This window comes from Sardina pilchardus, chromosome 24 (genome assembly GCF_963854185.1).
Source record: "Sardina pilchardus chromosome 24, fSarPil1.1, whole genome shotgun sequence".
In the NCBI taxonomy this organism is placed as follows: Eukaryota; Metazoa; Chordata; class Actinopteri; order Clupeiformes; family Clupeidae; genus Sardina; species Sardina pilchardus.
Window position 1 is genome coordinate 3,519,353 of NC_085017.1, and position 11,121 is coordinate 3,530,473.

The following is an 11,121-nucleotide window of genomic DNA, read 5'->3' on the forward strand; positions in this document are numbered from 1 at the left end:
CGTCAGGATCAGTCCCAGAGGAGGTGGAAAGAGGCCCAGGCAGACCTCACAGAGGGAGTTTTGGCGTCCAAATGTGACCCAGCAGGGGGCGCCTGTGCGACCACTTTTCTACACTCTACACTGGGGAGTAGACCACACCCACTCAATAGACCAAGACACAAGGAATACAGTTAAAACAATATGGTTTATTATAAATGTTTAAAAAGGGGTTTTCCCAAAAGGGAAGAGTCCAAAAGGGGCAAAGTCAAATACTGGGCTGGGCCAGTTTGCTCCCGTGTAGGAAAAAGGCAAAGAGGGCACTGTTCTCTTCGGCCACTCGGCGGGGCTGGATGGTTTGTCCTGGACACAGGTGTCGGCTCCCAACAGTCTCCCTAAACACAGCTGATGAGAGACAGAGGCACAGAACAAGAGCTGGGTTAATTAGCACAGGCCAGTCGGTGCTTGGTCGACCAGGGTTCAGGTGCAGCCAGCAGGGGGTGTTTGGCTAGCAGGCTAGTCAGTGTTCAGTTAGGCAAGCGCTCAATAAAGCCAGCAGGGGGGGGGGGCAGGTAGATGGCAGGCTAGTCAGTGTTCAGATAGGCAAGCTCTCAATAAGGCCTGCAGGGGGACAGGCAGACGACAGGCTAATCAGTGTTCAAATAGGTAAGCTCTCAATAAGGCCTTCAGGGGGACAGGTAGATAGCAGGCTAGTCAGTGTTCAGATAGGCAAGCTCTCAATAAGGCCTGCAGGGGGACAGGCAGACGACAGGTTAATTAGTGTTCAAATAGGCAAGCTCCCAGTCAGGCCTGCAGGGGGACAGGTAGATAGCAGGCTAGTCGGTGTTCAGATAGGCAAGCTCTCTATAAGGCCTGCAGGGGGGCAGGCAGACGACAGGCTAATCAGTGTTCAAATAGGCAAGCTCCCAATAAGGCCAGCGGGCAAATGAGGCTATTTGGTATCCCAACCAGAGGCACAGGTTACGCAGGTAACCTCCAGCTACGTCAGGCAGTTCAGCACACGTGAAGCAATCCACAGCAATTCCACAGCAAAGACACAGCAAACAGTGAGGCACTTCAAACAGTGAGGCACTTCAGACAGGTCACACACTCGGTGGCAGGGAGAACTAAGGCCTGGATCACGTAGCAGAAGATAATGTAACTTGTGCCCGAGGGGAGGGGAGGAGAGCCGCCACTTATCTTGCAGAGCAGGGGGAATACAGGCGCACAATTACGACGCACGTCAGAAACGTTATTAAGTTACACGTCGTGGGATGGCCCACCAAACACACAGGCAAATATACAGGAGACACTTAGCTCGTAGCCAGGCGGACGTCTTCAGCTCTTCCGAGATCCAAGCGGTCTAGTCGTAACGTGGTTGGCTCTCTTCCACAGGAACGTAGAATCCGTAGCTGCTATGGTACCCGTTCCACAGTGCATTCGCTCCGGTCCGTTCACGTCCTCCTTGTCGGATTGTCAGCCCTCTCAGCGGATCCGTCTTTAGTCCGTGTGCCCGGGTGCCTGTGTGCCTGTGCTGCCAGTCAGATCCCCCTCCAGACGAACTTCCTAACTCTTCGTTTCCTGGGGTATAAAAAGCACTCCCCAAACCCACGCACCAATCACAAAACATCATTTTACCCGCTAAACAGCTGTAGTTAATGGGCTAATAGATAGACGATTGAATGAATGCTTTGTTTACAACTGGTCACAGCGGGCCGCCATCTTGGCTTAGTGTAGCAATGTAAATAGTCCCCAGGGAAACTATTCCCTTCACCATAGTCCCGTGACACCCAGTTGCCATACCTCACTGGTGGTCTTCCTTGGGTGTCCCTCTGAGAGCGTCTGTGCTGCGGCGGGGGACTTTCTTCCACCACAGGCGTTGGAGCCCCAGGGGCTAGGGTCCATCCCAGCAGGGGTCCCTGGAGTGCTTCAGATGCCTCGGGCCCCTCAGGGGTCGGGCTGTCTACCATTGGGTAGTTGGGGCAAGGCCGAAGTAGGTTGCGGTGAAGTACCCTGTCGGGACCAGACCTTCCTTCGGGTCTCACGGTGTAAACCGGCACGTTTGGTCGGGGGCAGCCAACCACCACATAGGGTCCAGATTCCCACCGGTCACTTAATTTACCTCGTCCTCGACGCTGGTGTTCTCGGACAAGCACCCGCTCACCGGGTAATAGAGGGGCATCTTGGGCTGTGCGGTCGTACAGTCGCTTGTTCTTTGCAGCGGCAGCACCCAAGTGTTCAGTGACTTTCTCGTAGGCATAGCGGAGGCGTTGGTGGTGCCGACCCACCCAGTCTGTAGTACTCTGAGCCCCCTCTGGCTGTGCTACTCCTAGGAGCATATCAGTGGGCAAGCGGACATGCCTCCCAAACATCAGATACGACGGGGCATAGCCGGTAGTACTGTGCACACTATTGTTATAGGCTTGGAGCAGTGAGGGGAGGTATTCTACCCACCGATCTTGTTGTTCTTTTTCCAGAGTCCCTAGTAGACCCAGCAGGGTCTGGTTGAAGCGCTCGCATCCCCCGTTACCCTGGGGGTGGTATGGGGTCGTTCGTGTCTTCCGACAGCCATACAGCTGGCACAGTTCTTGCACAACCTTGGCTTCAAAATTCGGGCCCTGGTCTGAATGGAGGGTCTCCGGGCACCCGAAAGGCTGGATCACATTACTCCACAGTGCCCTGGCAGTGGTGATGGCAGTTTGGTCGGAGGTGGGGATGGCCCAAGCGTACTTGGTGAACAGATCAGTGGCAACCAAGATGTTCTGGTACCGGTCAGTTGGACGGCTCAGCGTCAGAAAGTCGGCAGCAAGGATGTGGAGGGGGGCTTTAGGCACTATGGGGACTAAGGGGGCTCGGGCATCTGGTCTCTTCTTATGCAACGTACAACGGGGGCAGCTCTGGATGAATGTACTCACAGATTCTTCCATCCGCAGCCAATAGAAGTTCCTTCGGATCAGGGATAGCGTCCTCTCCTGGCCCTGATGGCCCATGTCAGTATGGTAGGCCTTCAGAAGAGCCTGGATCTGTGGCTGTGGTACAACCACCTGCAACATAACCTCATGGGTTGCATTGTCTTGTATTGCTCTGCAGAGTACCCCTTCCTGTAGACTCAGCTTACCCCAATGGCTCAATATCTGCCTCACGGTCTGCGTTTGTGCCCTCCTCTCTTCTGCTGGAGGCAACGCCCCACGCTCCAGGTACGCATGGACCACCCGCAGATCTGGGTCCTCCGCCTGCAACTCTGCCCACTGTCTTGGGTTCCAGCCCCAGCCCACCGGCACCGCACCTTCATCTGTCCCTGGGGCCTCGATGACTGCTACCAGCAGTCCTTCCTCTGGCTGTGTGGATGGAGTCACGGCTGGAGGCACCTTCTCTGCAACAGGAAGCCTGGAAAGGACATCGGCATTAGTATGTTCTCTACCGGGTCGGTACCGTATCTGATAGTCATAGTTGGCAAGTTGGGCTACCCAGCGCTGCTCTACCGCCCCCAGCTTGGCCGTGTGGAGATGGACCAGGGGGTTGTTGTCTGTCACCACCATCACCTTGGCACCCCACAGATAGTCTTTGAATTTCTCACTCAAGGCCCACTTTAGGGCTAGGAGTTCGATCTTGAAAGAGCTATAATTGGAGTCGTTGCGTTCCGCGGGATGGAGGCTTCGACTCGCATACGCAATAACCCTCTCCACTCCCCCTTGCTGTTGCGCCAGTACCGCACCCAGCCCAGCATTGCTGGCATCAGTGTAAAGGGTAAAAGGCTGGGAGAAGTCGGCATAAGCCAAGATGGGAGCCTGCAGCAGCTCAGCTTTCAGCTTTTGGAAGGCAGCGTCGCACTCCGGGCCCCAGGTAACGGTGGGAGAACCCCTACCACGAGGACGTCCGGTGCCGACCAGAAGCTCATTCAGGGGTTTGGCTATCTTGGAGAAGTCTTTTATGAAGCGCCTGTAGTACCCCACAAAACCCAAAAAGGACCGTACCTGTTTGACGGTTTTAGGAGGTTGCCATTCTTGCACCGCGGATACCTTTTCTGGATCAGGGGCGACGCCTTGGTAGCTGACGCAGTGGCCCAGGAACTTGACCTCTTGTCGGAATAGCTGGCACTTCTCTGGCCGTAGTTTCAAGCCATACCGCTCCATAGCTCGAAATACTTCCTCCAGATGTCTCAAGTGGGTGGGGAAATCGGGGGAGAAGACGATGACATCATCAAGGTACACTAGAGTGGACTCGACCAGCTGACCCCCGAGGCATCTCTGCATCAGCCGCTGGAAGGTGGCCGGGGCATTGCAGAGGCCAAAGGGCATCCTGTCCCACTCAAAAAGCCCAAAGGGTGTGGTGAACGCGGTCTTTTCTCTGTCTCGCTCTTCTACTTGCACCTGCCAGTAGCCGCTGGCCAGGTCCAAAGTGGAGTACCACGCTGCCTGAGACAAACTGGTGAGAGAGTCTTCGATGCGGGGCAGGGGGAAAGCATCTTTCTTGGTCATACTGTTCAGTTTGCGGTAGTCAACACAGAACCTCCAGGCGCCCGTCTTCTTTTGGACCAGTACAATAGGGGCAGCCCACGGGCTGCTGCTCTCCCGGATAATTCCCCCTTCCAACATACCTCTCAGCAACGACCGGACCTCCTGGTAGAGGGTGGGGGGCACAGGCCGATAACGCTCACGGCTGGGAGCCACATCACCCGTGGGGATCTGGTGTTTCACCACATCTGTACAGCCGTAGTCTTCGTCATGGGTGGAGAACACGTGCTGCCACCTATCCAGAAGCTGTTGGAGTTGTTGCTGCTGGTTCCCATCCAGGTTTTCACCCTGCAAAGACTCACAACACAGATGGTCAGGCATTCTCCCCGCTGTCATCCCCAACCCCTGTTCTGTGTGGACAACACCCACTTCTACAACCCCAGGTCCCACTCTAGTAAAACAAACGTCGGTACCTTCGACCACTTGGGATGGCGTTACCGTGGTGACTCTGGCCAGGCCTTGGTGGTGATGCAGGTGGACTGGGTAGGGTTTGGTGTTCCTCACCCTGACTGGGACGCGCCCCCGGTGGACTGTCGCAATGGCGCGAGCCACCTCAACCTCCTTGCATTCCAGGTGTGGCTCCACTACCACCCAAACGTCCTGTCCGTGTTTTCGAGATGGCACTTTAGCCCAAACCAGGGCTTCGCTATGCGCAGGGATGGCAAGGGCATAGCGGCAGGAAACTCGAGCAGTGTCTTCACGCTCCCCCTGTGCCCGGGCGGTGTGGATGCGGTGGCAGTCTGCAAGGATGTGTTCCCAGTCTCTCACCTCTGGGATGTGGGTGTGTCGAGGTGGCTGGTCCTTGCGGTTCTGAAACAGCTGTTCCCAACAGCCAGATATGACATTCATACCCAACAAGGCTCGATGGTTGCCAAGACAATGATTCCTCACGACAACAACCCCCTTCTCCGGGACCACAACCCCTTGGACCTGGAAGTCAGCCACTATGTAGCCGGTATAGGGGATGTCCAGTCCGTTCGCCCCTCGCAGGGTCAGCCAGGATGTCTCAGCCTGTTGTAGTTGTTGCACGTCAAAGATCTCTTTACACAGGTCTTCTGAGAACAGAGTCACTTGTGAACCAGTATCAACCAGACACTGGACTTCCTTACCGTTGACAAGTATCTTTACGACAGGGCATTGACCAATCAGGACATCTCTAGGGACGGGCGAGGGGTCAGTTGAAGGGGTCCCAGCCACTTGACCCACAGTGGCCGGCAAAGCTAAAAATCCTGTTGTGAGGTACGTCGTGCCTCACAGTGCCGGCTCACATGTCCTGCCACTCCACATCGGTTACAGATTGGCCTACCCTCTTCATCCCACTGGAACCTGGAGCTAGTGGGTCGGGCCGCCCTGCGCTCCCGTGCGCCTTCGGAAGAAGACCTCCCTCGAGAAGGTGGTGGGCTACTTGGACGGCTCCTACGCAACTCACCCAGAAGAGTCCTAGACAGTTCTGCCATCTGTTCTTTTACATCTTTCATTATCTCAGCATGCAGTTCGCGCTTCCAGTCGGTAGTAGATGGGGGGGCAGGGGCACTGGCGCTGCTTGCAGCCACACTCACAGGCTGTTCGTTGGTCTCTTGTTGGTCCAACTCCAGGGCCAGCGCTTCTTTTCGGATGGCCTCATAGGTCAGATTGGCATCACGGCGGAGCTGGGTCTTCAAGCACTGGCGTATGGGGCCATCACGGAGCCCCAAGAGGAACTGATCTCGCATCAAGGCATCTTCGTCGCCCAGGCCATGGTTGTCTCTGTTCTTCAGGCGCACAAACAGTTCCCGCAGCTGCAAGGCAAAGGAGCGGATGGACTGCGTAGGGCCTTGACGACAGTTGAAAAACTGAGCTCTCAATGCAGCAGCCGGAGTCTTGTCGCCGTATAGATCTTTAAGGTAAGCCAACACAGCCTGGGGCGTGCTGCGCTTCTCCTCGGGTGCAGCCTGCAACTCTCGCTTGGCTTCTCCTTCCAACGACCCCAGGAGGAATTGTAGCCTCTGCTGTTCGGTCAGCCCTTGTAGGTCGGCCAGGTACTTCGTCTGCGACGTCCACTCTTTTAGACTCACATCCGAGCCAGGTCCACGGAACTTCGGGGCCCAAGGGGCTCCTACGAAAACAGGCAAGACTTGGGGGCGGGTTATTGGTGCCTCGTCGGTCATATTGAGGGGTGGAGTGACTCAAACCCAGTGTAGACAATCCTGCCGACTACGCCAGTTGTGACCCAGCAGGGGGCGCCTGTGCGACCACTTTTCTACACTCTACACTGGGGAGTAGACCACACCCACTCAATAGACCAAGACACAAGGAATACAGTTAAAACAATATGGTTTATTATAAATGTTTAAAAAGGGGTTTTCCCAAAAGGGAAGAGTCCAAAAGGGGCAAAGTCAAATACTGGGCTGGGCCAGTTTGCTCCCGTGTAGGAAAAAGGCAAAGAGGGCACTGTTCTCTTCGGCCACTCGGCGGGGCTGGATGGTTTGTCCTGGACACAGGTGTCGGCTCCCAACAGTCTCCCTAAACACAGCTGATGAGAGACAGAGGCACAGAACAAGAGCTGGGTTAATTAGCACAGGCCAGTCGGTGCTTGGTCGACCAGGGTTCAGGTGCAGCCAGCAGGGGGTGTTTGGCTAGCAGGCTAGTCAGTGTTCAGTTAGGCAAGCGCTCAATAAAGCCAGCAGGGGGGGGGGGGGCAGGTAGATGGCAGGCTAGTCAGTGTTCAGATAGGCAAGCTCTCAATAAGGCCTGCAGGGGGACAGGCAGACGACAGGCTAATCAGTGTTCAAATAGGTAAGCTCTCAATAAGGCCTTCAGGGGGACAGGTAGATAGCAGGCTAGTCAGTGTTCAGATAGGCAAGCTCTCAATAAGGCCTGCAGGGGGACAGGCAGACGACAGGTTAATTAGTGTTCAAATAGGCAAGCTCCCAGTCAGGCCTGCAGGGGGACAGGTAGATAGCAGGCTAGTCGGTGTTCAGATAGGCAAGCTCTCGATAAGGCCTACAGGGGGACAGGCAGACGACAGGCTAATCAGTGTTCAAATAGGCAAGCTCTCACTAAGCCCTGCAGGGGGACAGGTAGATAGCAGGCTAGTCAGTGTTCAGATAGGCAAGCTCTCTATAAGGCCTGCAGGGGGGCAGGCAGACGACAGGCTAATCAGTGTTCAAATAGGCAAGCTCCCAATAAGGCCAGCGGGCAAATGAGGCTATTTGGTATCCCAACCAGAGGCACAGGTTACGCAGGTAACCTCCAGCTATGTCAGGCAGTTCAGCACACGTGAAGCAATCCACAGCAATTCCACAGCAAAGACACAGCAAACAGTGAGGCACTTCAAACAGTGAGGCACTTCAGACAGGTCACACACTCGGTGGCAGGGAGAACTAAGGCCTGGATCACGTAGCAGAAGATAATGTAACTTGTGCCCGAGGGGAGGGGAGGAGAGCCGCCACTTATCTTGCAGAGCAGGGGGAATACAGGCGCACAATTACGACGCACGTCAGAAACGTTATTAAGTTACACGTCGTGGGATGGCCCACCAAACACACAGGCAAATATACAGGAGACACTTAGCTCGTAGCCAGGCGGACGTCTTCAGCTCTTCCGAGATCCAAGCGGTCTAGTCGTAACGTGGTTGGCTCTCTTCCACAGGAACGTAGAATCCGTAGCTGCTATGGTACCCGTTCCACAGTGCATTCGCTCCGGTCCGTTCACGTCCTCCTTGTCGGATTGTCAGCCCTCTCAGCGGATCCGTCTTTAGTCCGTGTGCCCGGGTGCCTGTGTGCCTGTGCTGCCAGTCAGATCCCCCTCCAGACGAACTTCCTAACTCTTCGTTTCCTGGGGTATAAAAAGCACTCCCCAAACCCACGCACCAATCACAAAACATCATTTTACCCGCTAAACAGCTGTAGTTAATGGGCTAATAGATAGACGATTGAATGAATGCTTTGTTTACAACTGGTCACAGCGGGCCGCCATCTTGGCTTAGTGTAGCAATGTAAATAGTCCCCAGGGAAACTATTCCCTTCACCATAGTCCCGTGACACAAAAGCATAAAAAAGATGCAATGTGAGCGATGCCAGGTCAAGGAGGCCTCCATCCGATGCAGGGATTGCATGCACGCCATGCATCTTTGCTGTGAGTGTGACAGGACTGTGCATGAGTGCCATGTCCTGCACAATCGGGAGTCAATGCTTTAAGGTTTTTATAAACCTATTGCGCCATCCGATATCCTAAAAGAGGACAGCACAGGAAGCCTGGCAATGGGTAAAAAGTGTAAGTTGACAGATCTGTTTTGGTTCTCTATCATACATGAAGATATTACTGAACATGTAAATGTTTTATGAAATTATTAATGTATGATTTCATAGCCTGTGTCCTGCCGGTGGAGAGGGGGTGTAAGTGCGGACCTCTGGCTAGACAACAAAGAGCAGGCCAGGCCATTATTCTCATCACCATGAATGGTAACTGACCAGTACAATTTTGCCTCAACTCTGAACTCACAACGTTTCTGGCTATTGAATGCGAGTACAGTTTGTTACTAAGCTGCTAAGCTGTAGATCACTGCTAATTAGAAAGTAATTGTGGTGTTTGGTAGTGTTGACTATGTATACAGTGCCCTCCAAAAGTATTGGAACACATGCTAAAGTTGACAATATAAAAACATCTTTTGGAAATTGATCTTAATGCCTTAAATGAAAAAATGAGAAAATATTCAACCTTTAAGGACAACCATTTTTTTTGTGAATGAATAATGTATTGTAAATAAATAAATGTTTTCCTTAAAATACAGGAGTCATAAGTATTGGAACGCCTATATTAAATTCTCATAGAGCCAGGACAATATGCTTGCATTGTTTCAGCCAATCAGGGCAAGCGATGTGAAATATCAAATCTCGTCATGATTTGCGAGATTACCCACCAACATTCACGAGATTACCAAGAGCATAGGACCAAGAGAAAGGTAGGTGTTTTGCATAATTTGTTTTACATATTTAAAATACATATTTATAATTGTTAAAATGTCATACGAACCACATATGTTTTTACAACTGATCAGGGCTTGCAAACTTGACAACCACGTTGCAAATTATATTCTTTTCTGAGCTAGTGTAAATAAAGTTAGCAAGCTAAAATACCACAAGATTTGGTTAGAATGGGTAGCTAGGCTAAATCATTAAAGTCCTTTGAAATGTTTACATTAGACATTATTTGATTTGCTTAAATCAGAAAAAACGTTTCTGAGGTCAACAGCAGAAGATTGTTTTAGGAAGAAGTTGTCAGAGGTTATATAAAATCGTAATGATTAATTTATTTTGAAACCATGTATAGGCGAACCATGAGCTACTTGATTGCTAGCACTCTGCAATGTCATACATGAATGAAATAGCCTAATGAGTAAATTAATTATCTTTATTTCCACACGTTTCTATGAGTCTTGTAGGAATTGCTGCCTTCTGTTAGCCTAATTAAAGTCTTTTCCCAACTATGTGTACACTAATAGTCTGGATGTTTTCTCCCTTGCACAAATATTTAAAAAAAAAAATATTTTAAAATGCATTAGGTTGACATAATGCAGTGTCATGTAATTCATGCACAATGTAAACACAATGTTTAATTGTGTGCAAGCTGTGGCCTCATATTATATGACTTATTAGATCTGATTAGATTTTGTAGGTCACGTTCAAAGTCATTGGGACCACGTGCAATAATCCTGAGTGCAATGACCCAAGGATGGTAACAGAAGCACATATACAGTCCATCAGATCATGTGTGTATGAATGTACACAAGCACAGAGAAAGTTACGTAACTAATATTATGTTTTTTTTTCTCTCATCAGATGGGTGCTAATAAAAAAAAATGTTGCAGCTGTCCGCAAACAATGCCTTGCGCCACAAAGGTGTGCGTGGCCTGTGGGACAGCCCAGCCCGTAAAACAAAGGCTGGCAAAAAGGCTTAAGAAACTGGATGAGAGGAAGGAGCAATGGCAGAGCAGTGTGATGAGGAACCACAACGCCTCAGCCATGGTGGACGAGGCCCTGATAATGGTGTGTAAAGTTGACCCTATCCTGTGTAATAGGGTACACCTATGTGCATGCACCATTAATGGTTGAGTCACTGTAATTTCCCTGAAAACATCTACATGAACAACAGTATAGAAATTGAAGTTTAATATAACTTTAACTCAGGAGTGAACAAACTATGGCCAAATGCTTTCCGCCACACACTTTAATCCAGCCCACCGAGCATGCATTAGGTTATCATACATCTGGCCCGCCACGCACTTAGGTTGTCATTGGCTGCTCACTGTTTTTTTCCCAGCAATGACAACATTGTGGTTAACTTTACTGCAAACTACTTTACACTCTTTTTAAAGAATGTTTACAATGTCAACATCAAAACAGCATGTAACATATAGATGATAGTCATTGTAATCTCCATTGCAGCAGATCTAATTTACGTAATGCTACTCATCGTTTGCTTGAGGATGCTTCACAGGTGCTCAACTGGGTCTAGGTCTGGAGACATACTTGCCCAGTCCATCAGCTTTGTTCTTGGCTTCCTCAGCAGAGCAGTTGTCATTTTGAAGGTGTGTTGGGTTTTTATCGAATTTAAAAAGTGCATTAAGGCACAGTTTCCAAAGAGAGGTGAG

General features: G+C 51.2%; 1 protein-coding gene across 1 annotated transcript; it reads right to left on the reverse strand.

The window, feature by feature from the left end:
* Nucleotides 1-244: 244 nt before the first annotated feature.
* LOC134073108 (uncharacterized) lies at nt 245-8,447 on the reverse strand. Its single transcript, XM_062530089.1, has 5 exons — nt 8,435-8,447; nt 6,874-7,002; nt 5,920-6,585; nt 1,751-5,545; nt 245-381 (listed from the first exon to the last, which is right to left on the reverse strand). Exons 1-5 carry the CDS (start codon nt 8,445-8,447, stop codon nt 245-247), a joined length of 4,740 nt encoding a protein of 1,579 aa, XP_062386073.1.
* Between the last annotated feature and the right edge of the window lie 2,674 nt (nt 8,448-11,121).

Excerpts from the sequence above, each read along its gene's own strand:
- LOC134073108 (XM_062530089.1), bottom strand. Across the intron at positions 5,546-5,919 it reads ACTGTCTAGGACTCTTCTGG|AAGACCTGTGTAAAGAGATC; the intron begins GTGAGTTGCGTA and ends CTCTGTTCTCAG. Across the intron at positions 382-1,750 it reads CTGGGTGTCACGGGACTATG|CTGTGTTTAGGGAGACTGTT; the intron begins GTGAAGGGAATA and ends GTCTCTCATCAG.